This window comes from Nansenia antarctica, assembly GCF_963989245.1.
Source record: "Nansenia antarctica genome assembly, chromosome: 4".
Classification (NCBI taxonomy): Eukaryota; Metazoa; Chordata; class Actinopteri; order Argentiniformes; family Microstomatidae; genus Nansenia; species Nansenia antarctica.
Genome location: NC_137689.1, coordinates 52,347,133 through 52,365,670, shown reverse-complemented (window position 1 = coordinate 52,365,670; position 18,538 = coordinate 52,347,133). Strand labels below are relative to the sequence as shown.

General features: G+C 46.0%; 1 protein-coding gene across 1 annotated transcript in view; it reads left to right on the top strand.

Moving 5' to 3' along the window:
• Positions 1-225: 225 nt before the first annotated feature.
• LOC308156081 (eosinophil peroxidase-like) overlaps positions 226-18,538 on the top strand; it is a gene marked incomplete at both ends in the record, with an annotated part of 43,298 nt that continues 24,985 nt past the window's right edge. The window contains one exon of the mRNA XM_080529442.1: positions 226-513. Within this exon, the coding sequence (XP_080385568.1) occupies positions 226-513 (288 nt within the window). The remainder of the gene's footprint in view (positions 514-18,538) is intronic.

Genomic DNA, 18,538 nt, shown 5'->3' with positions numbered 1-18,538 from the left:
GACGGAAGTCTGTAATAAGCCCCGGGTCCAGTACAGTCCATCGGGGCACCCAGGTCCGCTCCTCTCCGGAGAAACAGGAAGATGCCGCTGCTGCCCCTTCCACCCCACCGGCTGCCCAGGCGGGGGTGGAGCGACTGTCCACCAGGCTCCACATGGGGAGGATGGACCGACTGTCCACCAGGCTCCACATGGGCGGGGGTGGACCGACTGTCCACCAGGCTCCACATGGGGAGGATGGACCGACTGTCCACCAGGCTCCACATGGGCGGGGGTGGACCGACTGTCCACCAGGCTCCACATGGGGAGGATGGAGCGACTGTCCACCAGGCTCCACATGGGCGGGGGTGGACCGACTGTCCACCAGACTCCACACGGGCGGGGGTGGACCGACTGTCCACCTGGCTCCACATGGGGAGGATAGACCAACTGTCCACAAGGCTCCACATGGGGAGGACCAGCAAGCGGATGTTACTCGTCCTCACACGCAGGTTCCGGGCGTGCTGGGCCAGCAAGGTGCTTTGCGTGTCAGTGCCTTCATGTACTGTAAATCAGTGACAATCAAGAGACACACACACACACACACACACACACATACCATACTAACAACAGCCGTCACACATTTTGATATTGTAAATATGTTTTGCCTATTAAATCAGTAATAGTGAGCTAGTGAGAGCTCATATGGGCACTGAGTCACAAGCTAGATCTCATACCAAATTATCTCTTCAATTAAAGTCAACTACAGAATCAGAATCATTACATCTTACTGTGCAAATATACAAAAGTAAACAATTCCTTGGCTTTGGTTTTACAATGACCTGAGAAGAACACATCACTAGATTGTCAGCACTGCTACAGTACAAATACTTTTGCCAATCAGCCAATCAATTGTAAGGATATTTCCATAAATACTCTGTCAAATAGGTTTTTATATATCGGAAACCAAAACTTTGAGTTTGTCACTCCACATAAAATCCACAGAGCAATTATAGCACCAAAAAGCTTCACTAAATCTTCATCTCACAAGAAAGCAATTCATTTTCCCCCTCAGATTTCTCTTTTTTAACATCACCCTGGCTGTCACACAGGCCTCTGATGTGTCACGCTTTAATCATTTCCAACATCGACTGCGTGAAATGGGGTCTGCTTTGATGGAACGTTTTTAAAGGTCCCATATTATGAAAAACTAATTTCTTCAGTGCCTATGCTATACATTTGGGTCTCTGATGACCCTACTAACACAGACACTTTTTGTGGGCTGCCAGCTGCAGTTTTCTGTGGTTTTCCGTGTCTTTGCTACGTCGCCAATTGGGCCTCATCGGGCGCTGTGTTGAACATTTCCACCGCTGTGTTCATCCATCCACTACATTCGAAGGGACCCAGGTGTGGTGCGGGACAAAGTGACGACAGCAGACAGCGGTTGGCACAACTAAGGACACTTTATTTGGACAGAATATCCCTTTGTAGTGGGAAATGAGTGCATACAACGTATTGATATAACTTTTTGTGTAGTTGTATATTGCAAGAATAATATATGGTTGTCACAAAATCGCACGGCACACATGGACTTGCCTCACCAGTGTGTCACGCCACACCTTTTGGGAACCACTGCGCGGTGGTCGTGTCTTGATGACAACTGTTGTTGTTGCTGCCCAATGATTTTCCCACATGACCTGACAATCTTCCTGATCAGGTTGCTCTGTGCTTCTTTAACATGAACATACCAGCAGGTCAGGCAATGACTCAGAATGTCTCTATGAGATGAGATCCTCATATTGAACCATAGACCACATGTATATACTGTGTGTAGCAGAGGTGATTTAGAATCAGATGACGTAGCCGTAGCCCTGTCTGAGACAGGGAAACATAAGTGTTGCCCTGAGACCTTGAGGATGTCCGCTAGGCCGGATGGTAGTCACTTGTGTCTTCCATGTGGGAGAACCAGGTTCGAACCCCACCCGTTACAGTGTAGGGCCTCATACATACAGTATGTAATCATCACTATGACTTCTACCATTATGTACAGTGGCTTCCACTATACTCAGCCTCAGATCCTCTTACATTGGCAGTGAGAGAGGAAGGGTATGTGTGTGTGTGTGTGTGTGTGTGTGTGTGTGTGTGTGTGTGTGTGTGTGTGTGTGTGTGTGTGTGTGTGTGTGTGTGCGTGTGTGTGTGCGTGTGTGTGAGGCCACTAGGGGATGTGTCCCTCCTTACCTCCCCAGTGGGGAGTGTCACTGAGCTGGGGACACATTCTAGAAACCCTCTGACACCTGATATACAGTATACCTGATACATACCTGAGGCTTCACACTTTGCAAATACAAATAATACAGAACACACACAACACCCACAATACGCACCCACACCACCCACACACATACCACCCACCCACCCACCCACCCACACACAGTCTGGTTTTTAACTTGAACTGTTTTGACATTTGCTCGCTTTGACTCGCCCCCCCCCCCCCTCTCCACCTCAGCGCGACACATATATATATAACATAACATATAATATAATATAACATATATATGAGGAGAAAACCAGACCAGACACAGAGACATGAGAGGACAACGAGGCACCGACATAAAACAGACAGCAGTCTGCCCTATAGTATGCTGAGCGAAGCACTGGCACCAACACAACGCTCACCGCCAACGAGACCACAAATGACCCATAATTACATTCTCTTGACGGATCACTTAACATTGTAGAACCTTTTTTGCGTGCATAAACACGATGTTATCAACCCACTTAGAGATGAGGTCAAACAGGGCGATTGTTAACATGTTCAGCGCTGGGGGATAGGTACATAGCCATGGCCCTTATCTCCTGTTTCCGTAGCGTGAGGCGGCTTGATGTACAAGTACACCCCTTGGGCATGACGCTGGTATGTTGCAGGGTCTTAGCCCCAATCCAACCCTTAATGCTGAGTGCCAAGCAGGGAGGCATCAGGTACCATTTTTATAGTCTTTGGTATGACTCGGGTCAGTATGGCCGGGTATCGAACTCACAACCTCCCAACCTCAGGGCTGACACTCTAACCCGCAAGGCCACTGAGCTGGGGATGACATCATCAAACAAGCTGATTGGAAGATGACATCCTGGTACTCACCCTGAACGACAAGGAGTCCATCATCAGGGTTGATTGACAGCTTCAGCTGACCTACAGTATAGGGAGAGAAAGACAGATGGGGATTGATAATGTTTCTCTTTTGCTTTTGTTTGTGTGTGTGTGTGTATGTGGGGGGGGTGGGGGGGCAGGGGATGGAGAGATTGCCTAGTGATCAGACATACATTTGTGTATACCAAAAGCAGACATCTCTGACAGGGTTATACACACACACACCCACAGACTATACCACTGGGAGACACGCTACAGTATATAGTCTACAGTCTACTGTTGCTGTGCTGCAGTGTGTGTGTGTGTGTGTGTGTGTGTGTGTGTGTGCGTGTGTGCGCGCGCGCGTGCGCGTTCCGGCCATGCTGCTATTTACCCTGGGAACTGTTGATTTTGGCATGGAGAGTTTCTAATGAAATCCCCTGCATTAGCTAAAGATGGGTGAGAGCAGCTTGCATTGTATGCTACTATGGCATGGTACTGTTTGTTTTTCCCACAGTGAAATTGGCATGGTTCTGTAGTTGCTATAATGATAGAGACTGTAGCTGACTATGGTACTTTATGCCCTTAACAATTGGTCCAGGCCTGGTTTGGGTGTCTGACAGAGATAGGGGAGAGGACAAGATGAGAAGAGGAGGAGAGAAGGAGAGAAGGAGAGAAGGAGAGAAGGATGGAAGGAGAGCAGTTTTTTGGACAGAGAGAGGCACACAGAGCTCATGCGCACGCACACGCACGCACACACGCGTGCGCACACACAAACAAACAAACACACACGCACACACACAGCTCATGAGGGGGAGCGCAGCTTTCTGGAAGCGGAGGGAATAACCTGAGAGAGTGGGAGTGAATTAATAGAGCGTGGCAGATGAGGGAGCAGTGTGTCCTAAACACCACAGGCCTTGCTACACACACACACAAGCACAAGCACGCGCATACACACACACACACAGACACACACACGCACACACACACAGACAGACACACGCAAGCACACACACACACACACGGACATGCACGGACAGACACGCAAGCACGCGCACACACAAACACGCGCACACAGACACACACAAGCACGCACGCACACACATACACGGTTTGGTTCTGCGCTCTCCAACCACAGAACCTGCTGCTACAGAGTGCCCTCGACCTTAGAAAAGCATTTGACACTGTCGATCACAAAGTCCTCCTCTCCAAGCTAGCCACTTTTAACTTCTCTGAGGGTGCTTTGAAATGGATGAAAACGTATCTCTCTGGCCGCTCTCAATCAGTCTGTGTAAACGGTCGCCTATCTGAGCCACTGAATCTATCTACCGGTGTTCCGCAAGGATCCATACTGGGGCCAGTCTTATTCAGCATGTTTATTAACGATCTGCCATCAGTGTGTCCTGAGGTTGATACACTAATGTATGCTGACGACACTGTACTATTTGTACATGGTCAGACCAAGACGGAGGTAGCTGCTGTACTTACCAAATCTATGGCTCAGGTGACTACATGGTTGAACCACTGTCGTCTCCAACTTAATGTTTCCAAGACGGTCAGCATGTTTTTTACCAAAACAAACCGTTCTGCTGAAGAAGCATATGTCATTATCTCAGGGGAACAACTACAAGTTGTGAACGAGTTCAAATATCTTGGGGTGCTGTTAGATTCCAACCTCACTTTTAAGGCACATATCAAAAAGGTCTGTAAAATTGTCAAGTTCAATCTGTCCAACTTCCGCTTTATAAGGGACTACATGTCAACAGAGGCAGCTACCATGTATGTCCACGCCATGATCTTCACACACATCAACTACTGCATAACAAGCTGGTCACAAGCAAATCCCACAACCTGCAAAGCACTCGAGTCACTATACAAACAAACAATCAAAACACTAGACAAGAAGCCAAGACACTTTCACCACTGCACAATACTGAAGAAACACAACATTCTAAGCTGGGACAATCTGAAAACCTACACAAACCTCTGCCTTGTCTATAAAACTATCCACAATTTAGCCCCACCACCACTTAACACCTTCATCTCACGACCAGGAAGTACAGCACGCACCACAAGGGGTGTCACCAGAGGGGACTGCACCATCCCATTTAGGAGGAGTGCCTTTAGTCAGTCTGCCTGGTCAGTTAGAGGGGCACGTGAATGGAACCTGATTCCAGGGCACCTTAAAGAATTAGGCACCTTTAAATCATTTCGAAAGCACCTAAAACAGTGGATGATCAACACACACACCTGCCAACATTGAAATGTCCTGTCCTATACCTGTATGTCATGTGTACCGCCTGTCTGTGTACCGCCTAACATGTCTTACCTGTACAGTCTGTGTGCTTGTTTTTAGTCTGCTTACCGTGCGTATATGTTGCTTGCTTTTAGTCTGCTTACCGAATATGTACCCTCCTTTTAACCGCCTATGATTAATGTATGCTCTTTTAACCCTCTGCTTATATGTACCCTCCTTTTAAGCGCCTATGATTAATGTATGCTCTTTTAACCCCCTATGTTATGCCCTTAAGCTAAATGCTTGTCCTGTCTACTTTTTTGTGCCTAGGTCTACCTATATTTTATCTTTTAAATGTACTTTTTTCCTCCAGGGAGCCGTATACAACATCATGGCATAGGGACTGCGGATGAAAACTAGCTTTCGGGCTAACTCTGGCGTATTTACAATTTATTTTTGTTTTATTAATATGCACTGTCCCTTGAATAAATAAATGAATCTGAATCTGAATCTGAGAGCTTAACATGGAGAGGGCACACACAGACACACACACACACACACACACAGACACTTGGTTAATCCCATAACAAATTGAATTTGAATCAAAAACCTACTTTGGCTGTCCATGCCCTCACATTTGTTCTATTTCCGAACAGTGCATGCTTTAACCACTTAAGGATGAGCAACAAATTAGATAGCTTGAACAATGTTTGCTAAAAGTGTGAAATCAGTAATGCAGTATGCATTAGCTTTGCTAAACAACCGAGTTAGCTAGTTACTGTTCATGCTGGAATGTGAAGTTTCAGCCAAAAGAACATTGCGAGGATTGGATACAATAGAGAAAACACCTGCTAGCCATTACTGGAGAGGGAGATTTAAGACATAGTGCCCCAAAACAGTGGCGTGCAGCACTAAAACCATGTGCAAAGAGCATTTAGTTAATTTGGTGTCACCACAAAATATGTCTGCTCCGACCAACACAAACTTATCACCCATGTAGGCGGGGCAGAGAATGGGAGTGCTAGTGGAAATGTCAAACATCTGTGACGTTCCAGGTTCAACAGTTACCAGTAAGTGAAGAGGAAGTGGAAGTAGGCCTAGTGTATATTTTTGCATTACTAGATCCTTTAAACTATATTCCCAAAAACATAGAATGATCGATGTTTGCGACATGCCTCCGTTGTCTGTGCCAATTACTAATTAAATATTGTAACCGTACATGTCTAATAGGTCGATAGGGTATAAAATTAAAAGAGAATATCTTAAACATTGTATAGTTTAGATCAACAGTTCCCAACCTGTTGTCCCCATAGCTCATTGGTTACTGCAGGTGGGATGCCAAATTATTGCAAAACATAAATGTTTTAATTAAAGTGAAAAATCTTGATGTTTTATGTGCATGGATGAGATTAATTAAATAGATAAGCTTACAGATATTTCACCAATATCTGGAGTATCGTCATAAACTACTGAGAGCAGGAGGGGAGGGGCCCTCCAAAGAGAGAGAGAGAGAGAGAGAGAGAGAGAGAGAGAGAGAGAGAGAGAGAGAGAGAGAGAGAGAGAGAGAGAGATGGGGGGGGAAGCAATGTTTCCTTTAATGTGCCAGTTCATCCAACCACTTTAGATTATGGATAACACAGTTGCTAAAGAAGTGACTGAAGAAATCCTGTTTTTACCAAGATCATACCATGGCACCTCCAAAACCTCCAGTTTCTACCTAACTCTCCAACATGTTGGGCTGTTGTTTCTCCAGGGAAACTTGGCTAAGCCAACCAGCTTGTGCAAATATTTGAAACGTTTCTTAATCTGAACGGCTATAGCTCCAGTATGGACTGTTCACTGATAGGGTGGTTTAATGGACTATTACGGTAGATAGGAAACTGTGACAACATGCACCTGAGGTGAACTTATCTTGACTTAACTTAACTCTTTGTACCTCTCATTAGGTGAGTGATATGAAAGATGAAATCCCCTGTGAGTGCGTGCCGTGGCTGATGTACAGCTCCTTAGATCATTTAAATAGAAGTCCCTGTGAGAATGTGACATTTGGCTTATCGTTACCCGCGGTCGGGGGTGTGTGAGATTTTCAAGTGGGCCTTGCAAACACTTTTGATGTTTTCAAGTGGGCCACAGTTGGGACATGCTTCTGTAGAAAATATGCATATGTACTTCATAATCATAGGAAATACGTTTGGAAAGCCTTTATGCATGAATTAAAGATGGTTAACATTTGGAGACTTGCAGCAGGCTGGCATTTTTTATTTTTTATTTTATTCTCCCGCGCCGGAAATCCGGCACTGTGCCGGAGTACTTTAAGCCCTGCACTTTAGCTCGTGGTTACATATGTAACATCCAGCCTCCCATGCTCCCTCCCTCCACCCTTCCCCTTCCCTCCCTCCATCCCTCCCTATTTGCCTCTCTTCCTCCATCCTCCCTCCCCTCTCTCGTTCCATTCCTCCCTCCCCCTTGCCTACTCTGTGCACTCTGCCCTAGGAGGTTGTGATGCCATATCCTGCCCAGGCTTTGTCTGTGACTGTTGTCTTTGGCGCAACTGGAGCGTCTTTAATGGTCAGGGTGACAGGAGGTCAGGAGGAAAGAGCCCACTGTCTGGAGCTAACCAGCCCAAAGAGGAGCACTGCTCCATGGGCACAGAGGGGGGAAGCGGTGGCTGCTCCTTCCGCACATTCAAAGTGGAAGAAGTGAGTGTGGTGAAACTGGGAGAGAGAGATAGGGATATAGATAGACCAACAGAGTCCTAGAAGGTCATAGGCATAAGACAGGGAGAGAGAGACCGAGAGACTGGCGACAAACAGAGAGAAGACAGACAGACAGACAAACAGAGAGAAGACAGACAGACAGACAGACAGACAGACAGACAGGCAGACATGCGCATGTCTCTGGTAACGTCTCCTTGGTAACCCAGTGCCTGGCCCCCAGTGTTAGCTTGTGTGCCAGGCCGTATTAGGACTGGGAGCGCTGGTGCCAGTCTCACACACTGCTGAGCCCAGCCGACTGTAAGAGGGCACAGTCGGGTCACAGACACACACACACACACACACACAGAGATGGGCGCCATTCGTAATAGGAACACACTGGGAAGTTATGGGTTAGTGAGAATGATTCATTCATGATAGTAAGGAATATGGCTGTGGAAAACACATATTAGGCCAAGCTTGTTGATGCAAACAATGGAACTCAAGGTGCCGACTGTACTGTAAAAGTGTGGTACCGTCCTCCGATTTCTACCTCAAGTAGCCATCCACTGGTTTCACGTATGCCTTTAGTAGCACAGTGTGCTACTTCACAAGACCTCGAACCCTGGTAACCAATGGTGGCATCCGTGTACAACCCAATGCTATTTCATCATCATCTCAACCCTGTCAAAACACACAAAATGTGCTCGCTCACACGCTGTCTCTCTCTCTCTCTGCTCTGAATCGCTCTGTTGCCTAGGTCTCTGTTTACATTCTAAAGTGTGTGCCAAACCAGCAGTTAAATGCTATTCCTGATCAAATGAATCGTTGATGTGTAAACTGCTGGTGGCCATTGTATGTAGAAGAGAAAGGAGGCAACGAGTGGATCGGGACTTAGAGTTGTTCAGCCATTTTGAAACATTTGGAAACTTCAACTTACAATTGCTGAGAAGGGCATAACAAGGCTTGTTTTATTCTGGAAGGAGGCCAACTCTCTCCATTGTATCTGAAGGAACAAAGAACAGATTTGATAAGAGAGAAAGAGAGAGAGAGTGAGAGAGAGGGGAGGTTATGTGCCTCTTTGGAGAAACTCAGAGACCCTTTTATTTGTAAATTACTGGTATATACTATAACCCCCAAACTAATTTTCTAATCCAGCGATTTGCCTGCCAAAACACACCACAATGGGCTTCTCAATGAAATACAATCACAGAGAGAAGAGATTTTCATTAGGAGATAGATAGCTTCAATAGAAGGGCTAGGTGAACTGAGGATAGCCCCACAACACAATCATCTTTTCCCTCTGACTCACACGATGCCGCCAGGCTGTAGCTCCCTTGCCAGCGATTTGAGACACTATCACTTATTTCAAATGGAACAGAAAGGTGGATAAAAACGACTATTGATTAGGAGGCATAAAAGAAGCTCCTCGCTGTCCCCTCTCTCCCTCTCTCTCTCTCTCTCTCTCTCTCTCTCTCTCTCTCTCTCGACTCTCTCCCTCCCCCCTCGTCCATCTCTCTCTCTCTCAAGGCATAAACATGACACGACATAGGCCCTCGATGACTCAGCGACTTTTTCCTGTAGCCAGTGATGAGACAAGATCAGAGATTACAGCTGGGACTGAAGATTGGAGACAAATCCTCCGCTGGTGAGCTAAATATGCATTCATAAAACCATGTAAAAGGCTGATCACAACCCACAGATGATGAAATATTCCTCTAGAGTCTCCACAGTAAAATATTCATGAAGCTTAGAGAGAATCAAATCAACAACTCTCAATTAGTGGAAATCAACTATAGCAGGCCAGAACAGTGTGGGTGTGTGTGTGGGAGAGAGGGAGAGATGGAGAGATGGAGAGAGGGTAGAGAGGAGGGAGAGATGAGAGGGAGAGATGAGTAGGCAGGGAGGAGGGTGCTAAGAGAGGAAGGGAAAGGGGGGAAGAAAGAGATTGTTTAATAATGAGTGGGAAGGATGCATGAATAAGGATGCATTAATAATCTATTTATTTCAATCGCAACAAAATTCAACCAAGGGAGATGATGAAGAATGTTGAAATGCCCTTTCATCCATACCCGCATTACTCTTTTTCACACAAACTTGCTGAACTCTTCTGCAAACTCCAATTATACAACTTCGGCCTTTGTAACTTTAGAAACACTGTCTTAGTGTGTCTGCTTCTTTTTGGCTGTTTTGACATCACCCATTCCTTGCTAGCTCTCCCTCCCTCCCCCCCCTTCATTACTCCCTCCATTGTATCCTTCATGACTTCTTTCCTTCTTTCTCCACCTGTCTCAGATACGAAGCTTCAGCACACATAGTCTGAGTAGTCTGACAGCACTGCAACAGTCAGTTCTAAAGTGCCTCTTACATTGACATTTTTGGCATTTAGCAGCTGCCTTTATCCAACGCGACTTACAGCAAATACATTTGTCTAAGTAAGTGAATCCTCTATCCACCAGTCATCACAGGAAAAGTAATTAGACGGTAACACACGGTGAAGAGCCGTGACCAGGTAGTGCAACTGGCTGCAACCCTGTAGGTGGTGGTGGTGTCAGTCGGCCAGCAGAGGTGGAGGAGCCGAGTAACGGGCAAGTGTGTGGGGGGCTGACCATTGCTTGCATGTAGGAGGTCTTGAATCTAATGCAAGCTGCTATCAGGAGCCAGTGAAGGGTGCAGAGGAGAGCGGTGACATGGGAGAATTTGGGGAGGTTGAACACCAGACGGGCGGCAGCATTCTGGATGAGCTGCAGAGGTCTGATGGTGGAGGTGGGGAGTCCGGCCAGGAGTGCGTTGCAGTAGTCAAGGTGGGAGATGACCAGTGTCTGGACCAGGAGTTGAGCTGCTTCTCTGGTGAGGAATGGGTGTATCCTTCTGATGTTGTAGAGGACGAATCTGCAGGAGCGTGCTGTCGCTGTGATGTTTGTCGCACAAGATAAGTGGTTGTCGAGGACTACCCCAATGTTCTTTGCTGTCTGGGAGAAGGTCACTGTCGAGTTCTCTACTGTGATGGAGTCTTAGAGAGGACAGGCTTTCCCAGGGAGGATGAGTAGCTCAGTCTTGTTAAGGTTGAGCTTGAGGTGGTGGGGTGACATCCAAGAAGAAATGTCTGCAAGACACGCCTAGACACGTGTTGCTACCTGTGAGTCAGAGGGGGGGATACAGGAAGAGTTGTATGTCATCTGCATAGCATTGTTAGGAGAAACCATGTGAGGAAATTACTGAGCAAAGAGATTTTGTGTGGAGGGAGAACAGTAAGGGCCCTAGGACGGAGCCCTGGGGGACCCCGGTGGTGAGGGCTCATGGAGCGGACAGAGATCCTCTCCACATCACCTGGTAAGAGTGATCAGCCTGATAGGATGCAAACCAAGAGAGTGCAGAGCTAGAGATGCCCAGATCTGAGAGACTGGAGAGAAGTATCAGGTGGTTTACTGTGTCGAAGGTGGCAGACAGGTCACAAAGGAGAGGGATGAAGCTTGAGCAGAGTGGAGGGCCTCTGTGACAGCAAGGAGAGCAGTTTCAGTAGAATGCCCAGCCTTAAAACCGGATTGGTACGGGTCAAGGAGGTTGTTGAGATAGTGAGATAGTTAATTAGATACAGCACAATCAAGGGTTTTCGATAAGAAGGAGAGAAGGGATACCGGTCTGTAGTTGTGTACAGAAGACGGGTGCTTGACTCTGGCTGTCTTAACACTAGAACAGTTGTGCCTTTTTTACCTACTATAAGATGACCATAGTCTTAAGATAAAATGACCATAGTCTTTACAATGGAAAGCTGCTATTTTACACACAATGGCCACTAGTTGGCCGGCTTGTAAATTGTCTCCTACCCAGAAAAACTAAAAAATATCTTTATACTAGCTTATCCTGATGTGATTTTGAAAATGTAAGGATACTGGGTGGTAGGAAGCACATATCTAGGAAAAGTCTTGAAAGGAGGGTCCTGAAATGTTATTGAGTGCAAAGATATAACATTTTATTTTACTCACAGGGTGTAAAATAAATTATCCCACCCATGGCTGTTCTAGTGGTAAACGCAGCTGGGGCAGATCCTGTGTATAGGGAGTGGTTGATTGCTGTGGTAACGAGGGGAAGGAGGTCTTTGGAAATGGATCGGAGAAGAAGGGAGGGGGTAGGATCAACAGGTGGTTGCCCGCTTAGAAGTGATGAGTTTTAGAATATCATCTGGGGAGAGGGGGGAAAGAGCTGAATGTGTAGCACTGTGGGTTGGGGAGAGGTGTTAGCAGTGTTGGCGCGAGGTGGAGAGATGGAACTGCTAATGTCATCAACTTTCTTTTTCGAAGTAGGTGACAAAGTTATCCGCAGACAGGGACGAGGGAGGAGGGATGAGGAGTGTGGAAAAACGTGGAAAACAATTTTCTTGGGTTAGAGGCAGAGGATTGGATTTTGGAATGGTAGTAGGAAGCTTTAGCAGCTGATGCAGAGGAGGTGAAGTTGAGGAGGACAGAGAGGTAAGGGTTTAGACCTCTCCAGGAAGCCCATAGACAGGGGAGAGTGTCAGTCGAACTGTTTTGAGTGCATATCCTAACAGGCAGCTCTAACAGGGAGCCAGAGAAAGGAAGCTTAACAGGCACTTAATCCAGAAGGCCGTTCAAGATCTGTCAAATTCAATCGCTGTTCCCAGCACATACTGACTTCCTGTTATGATTGGGTTGGGAAAAAAAAAGAAATGTATGTGTGTGTCTCCCGGCTGGTACAAGAGGGTGTGTGTGTGTGAGTGAGTGAGTGAGTGTGTGTGTGTGTATTGTTTATAGGCGTAGTGAGAACACATTAAAGCTACGGTTATTGATGGCATCCTCTTGAGACTGGACCAGGCAGTCAATGTGGTCCTGTTGGGTAAAGTCAGCAAATAACAGAGTGTGTGTGACAGTTTGCCGGCGTGGGCGGTACAACAGGCTATGACCTTGTTTCAGGTCTAGCTAGGTTCATATGGTCTTGTCTTGCATGACTTGCACCCCATCTGCTAGAATGAACAACAACGGTGATTAGGATTTCACCCGAAAGAAACTTATACTCAGCACTGAGGCAGATTGTGTGTGTGTGTGTGTGTGTGTAGGTGGGTGCGTTCATATGTGTGCATGTGTGCGTGCGTGCGCATGCACAGGAGAATGCATTACTGGAGGCAGCGTGCAGACACGGACGGTTTAGACCGGTTGTAGAGTGCACAGGGCCAGCAGCTTTGTGGAGGATTCGGTCGTTTGAGCATTCCTTTGTGTGTCGTATCTACAAGTGAGAGGAAAGCAGCTGCTGCAGCAGAGTAAGGACTCTCAGATATGTACTGCTATAATCCCTGTCAATCTCACGCTGCTGGTGCACAGCTTCTTCACACCAAATAGACCCTCGAACAGGACGTACAGCTGGTTAGCTTGAACGTTTACCAGGAATACTAGGAATATAGAGGTTTTCCATCTCATGAAATCGAGATCATCCTAAAATGATAACAGTAATCGTTGTTGTCATAATCATCGCTAAAGGTGAAGGGACGATGAATTGAACTGTCGTACGGTAGCACTGTTCAAATGGTTTCATAGCACCTTGTACAGGATGTAACGTACTCCCACTATCGATGTGTAGCACCCATAAACTACACCCACGACTGATGTGTAGAACCCATAACCTGTGTTTTAAGGGGTCAGTAAAAGACTTCATGAAGAGGAGAGACAGGGTCTTTAATAGATTCTACTTCTACTAGATGCTTGAATAGATCAAATACTCTGTGTTCAGCTCACTGCTGAAATATCGATCATCTCTCTGTCATGTTGCTTCTCTAGAACCTTTTCATAAGATCATGGTCTCAAGTGGAATACATGACATCTCCACTGTACTGTCTCTCAGTCTCTCATGAAACAAGTCTATGACCCCCAACAACCCCCCCCCACCCCTGAAACCGTTACCCCTCCTCCTCCACCTCCAGTCCCGCCCCCCCCGGTCTCTTAAAGCTCCTCACATATTTATGGAGCGGGGCAGGTAGACATGGCTCTGGTCCGGGGCTAAGGTAAACACTGCATTATTAACGAGCGTAGCCTTTTGGACGCAGGTGCATCCTCCTGTCTGTCTGATAGCCTTTATGAATGATTTAGCGTATCGCTAACAAGGGGGACCCTAATTACACCCCCTAATGACGGTATGGTACACCTGAGCCCAGTGGAGCGCCACAGTTAGCCCAGCCCGGGCACATCCGTCTCAGGTTCACCGCCCAGGTGGGCTGCTGCTGCTGCTGGATCTGATGAGGCTGTCATGCTTGTATGATCACATTCCTGCAGTGGCAATATCAAATGTAGTGGTACGTTGGCTGCAAACGGATGAGGAGCAGGGATGATGTCTTGGTTACTTCTAAAGTTGCACTAGGCAGAAATATGAGGTAACACCCGGAAGAGAAAAGAGAAGTTTCACTTGTCGCTCAGGAATGTACATATTACTGTACTTAGAGAGAAAGAGAGAGAGAGAGAGAAATGTATGAAATAGAAAGGGAGCTTCATCCCCCATGTGACCCAAACTCTGGAGCTGGAGCTCTGACCAGGACTTTGACTGAACGGACACAGCTGATTGGCTGGTGCTATGCTACGGGGTGCACAAAATTAACACACACACACACACACACAAACCCTTCATAACACAAACAAGAAGCAATTTTGAAAAGATGGTAAACTCTCCCTTGGTCGGAAGACAAAGAGAAACGCAGCACATTACTCACCGAAAGTTTTGAGAAGGAAAGAGGACTCTGTGGCGTTGTCAGGGGGGTTGCCCAGGGACACTCTGTGTACACCAGGAGAGTCCATCCCTGAGTGACTCTACAGAGAGAGAGAGAGGGGTCAGAGGATCTGGGGAGAGGACCGAAACCTGACGCTAGAGAAGGAGAGGGGGAGCAAGAAGAGTGGGAGAGAAATGGGGGTGAAAGAGTAGTGAGTAGAAAGTGAGAGAGAGCCGACTGAGAGGGGGGGGAAAGGGAGACTGGGATAGTGGAAGAGAAAGAGAAGAAGAGACTGCGGGATAAGAAAAGAGTGAAATATAAATATAATATATACAACACATATACAGTACATATAGAGAAATAAGCATGTCATGTCTACTTTAATCCTTTCAGCTTGTCATGTCAAAGTCAAATACACAGGGGGCCAAAATAAAAAAAAGTGGAGGGCCGGGCTGGTTCAATGTTTATTAAAACTCGCAATTATTGCACATATTGAACCAATACCAATAACACAGCCTATATTGCACATTAACATTAATCATTAAATTAGCCTAAGTAAAACATAAATAAAATCAGTTGCAATATTTTCTCAAGGCTCTTTCAGTAATAAATTGAAAACGGTTTTTTTTGCCTTCTTTTTTTTAACATGTAAACAGCAAAATCAAATTTTCCTTCAAAACTCAATGGCCAGATAAATGCAAAAATGAAACAGCAAGCATTAAAAACAAATCAGTGTGCTGCTCTGATCCTCACCAATGACTGTCTTTTATAATAAAATTAGAAAAGTTAGTGCAAACTTGCTGACATACTCGGCGTTTCATTAGAGCAAAAGGCAGGGCTCGACATTGTGACTGTTTTGGTCGCATTTGCGAGTGAATATTTCTGTGCGACTTGGAAATACATTCAATAGCACCAGTGGACTAAAATACTGAACTACTCTCATGCGCAGTGCATGCATACAACTCTTCTACCTTCTGTAGCCTTTGTTCTGTGTTCATATTCTTGTATTTGTCTTTCTGTGCGTCTGTGTGTTTCGTTGATGTTTCATAGTGCCTTCTTAAGTTATATTATTTCATAACAGACACGCTGTCTCCACACACAAGACACATAGGCTTTCCTTTTACTTATTTTCTTACTTTTTGCCTCCCACTTGTCTTGAAACCCCCTGTTTTCAGCGTCTACCTTTCTTTTTGCCATTTTGGGGGAGAGGGAGATGAACGGCGATGTTTAGGCCTCCACTGTGACTGTGCTGCTGCTGCTCATGACTAGTACTGAAGTGAAGAGAAGACGCGGGGTCGCGCTCGCTCGCGGGCACTCGGTACGCGCCAATGCACTCGCAGTGCATCTTGGGACTTGTAGTATTATGGTGCTGCGGGCACATGACTAGTAAAGGGAAAGGCAATGCCCTTTGGACACCCAACCTGCATATCACTATCAGAGTGATGCATATCACTCTGATTCAATGATATGCATGATGGATACTTGTGATTGGTCAGGAAAGAATTTGATTGAGGATATCAGGGGGTGAGGGTGGTTCTAAAAAATAAAAAATAAAAGATAAAAAGAGGCAGGGTCTAGTCAGTTGCTACGGGTGACAGTGGAACGAGCTAGGCTTCCCAAACAAAGTTAGAAGTGTCACTTAATAGCAAACTCACCATGATGGATTTGCCAGAGGGGGGGGGACTGTGGGCACTCTTGTTTGTGTATATTTGGCTGCATGCCAACAAGAAAGTCATAATGAAATCGTTTGTGCTCCAGGTACATCTTAAACCAACTGGAATCTACTTGCTGAAGAGGACTTAAAGTTTCAAGTTTATTGTTACATCACATTACACAAGTGTAAGGAAGTAAAATGCTTAGGCTTCGGACCCTGACATTGCATTGCAGCACAAGACATAGGGCATAATAAATCAAGCATAATTCAAGATAAAAAGTGTCAGTAGTACAGGACATAAGTGACAAAAAGTTACTTCAGAAGACAATGGAGGTTGGCGGAGGTAGACATTGGAGGGCGGGTTCATTGTAAGGCATGGAAGCATTACAACAAGGTCGTCCATACCTCCAGTAGCCTCCCTTGCTATGTTGGACAGAAGCCACCACCTACTGTAGAACACAAGAGATCATCCAAATAACTATTCAAATGGCTTCACAGCATGTCATACTTTGGCATCAATTCAGATTTTTTTCAATGTTGTACTCGCTAGCCACAGCTTACTCATGGGAGGGTGTAGTCTGATTAAATCAGACTCTTTCTGGGATTCGGTGATTAAAAGATTATAGTTTCTATACAGCTTAACACCTCATAGGTGAAGTGTCAAATGAAACTGTTGACAGTTGGTTTTGGCTATTGTTGTTATTTCTCCCTGATGGCCCAAGTAAGACTAATCCAGTAACCCAGAGATGACCTGCCCACTTTCTACTGGCCAGGCTGTGCTAGCAGACCCCCCTTAATCCTGATTTCACCCAGAAGGTATACCAAATAGAGCGCTTCTTTTGGTACAGATGAACAGCTTTAACCCACAGTGAGAGGCTTAAAAAAAAATCCACTCACAATGCCTTCCACCCCACCACCGTCACCACCCCCCTTAGTAATATAGCACAACCTGAATGTGTCATTTAATTTGGATAAATAACAAAGCCCATGGCTGTAAGCCATAAAGAACACTTAATGCCAGCTTCATCCCCCTCACTCGCTCCTCTCTCCTCCCTCTCCCCCCTCCTCGCTACCAGACATTCTTCATCTTGATATTTGCATTATTCGTTAAGAAATTCCTATATTTTGTTGTTGTCAAATACATCTTTTACAATCCTTGTCTGTACAATAGGCTCTGATTTATACATAGCCTTTATTGATGTAAACCAGCTCCTTACCTTCTTGTGATTTTATGCATCTATGCTTTTTCTAAAATGTGTTTTCTTTTTCCTTTCCTAAACACCAGGGGAGCCTCCCCTCCTAAATTTCGTTGTTTGGTACCTGTACTGTAGCAATGACAAATAAAGTCCATTCCATTCCATTCCATTCCATTCCATTCCACTATTTATACAAAAAAACAAAGCAGCACTTTGAAGCTCCTAGAACACTCCCTGTGTGCCAGAGGGGGAAGCTAGCAGAGATAAGGACAGGACAGCCAGCGTCTAGGCTACTTCTGGGAATTGACCCAGACATCCCCCTGAGTCTGGCTGAGCAGGCAAACACACACACACACACACACACAGGCACACGCGCACACACGCAAACACACACAGAGAGATACAGATAGAGAGAGAGAGAGACAGGATATCCCAACAACCATCTCAGCTCATCTCAGATGTCAATGACTGCGAACAGAATTAGATAAGGACGGATAGGACGATGGATGATGTCACCAATGTCAAGATGATTGTCAAACAAGAAATCCTGCACTAGGAAACCGCAGTGGATGATGACATGAGTCTCTGCCTCCCATACGTTCTACAGACACACACACATGACCAGTACCTGACCCTCTCAAGAGGCATGCCAGCACTGAACAGATGCCGAACAAAAGCATTGAGAGTGACGGAGAGTTGAAGTGATGGATTGATGGAGTGATGGGGTAATTGAGTGACGGAGTGAGGTCTAGAACAATAGGGAGAGTCAGTGCGGAGAGGGGTGAATTCACAGAGCTTTTGGACCAGTGGAGGCTGGTAGACGTGGAAATCGGAACGATAGGCTCATTCTAATGCATGGAATGGAATGAGGAATGGTATCAATACCAGAGCCCGTCCTCCCTGTACCTCCACTAGCCCCCATTGAGACAGACATACAACCACATAGA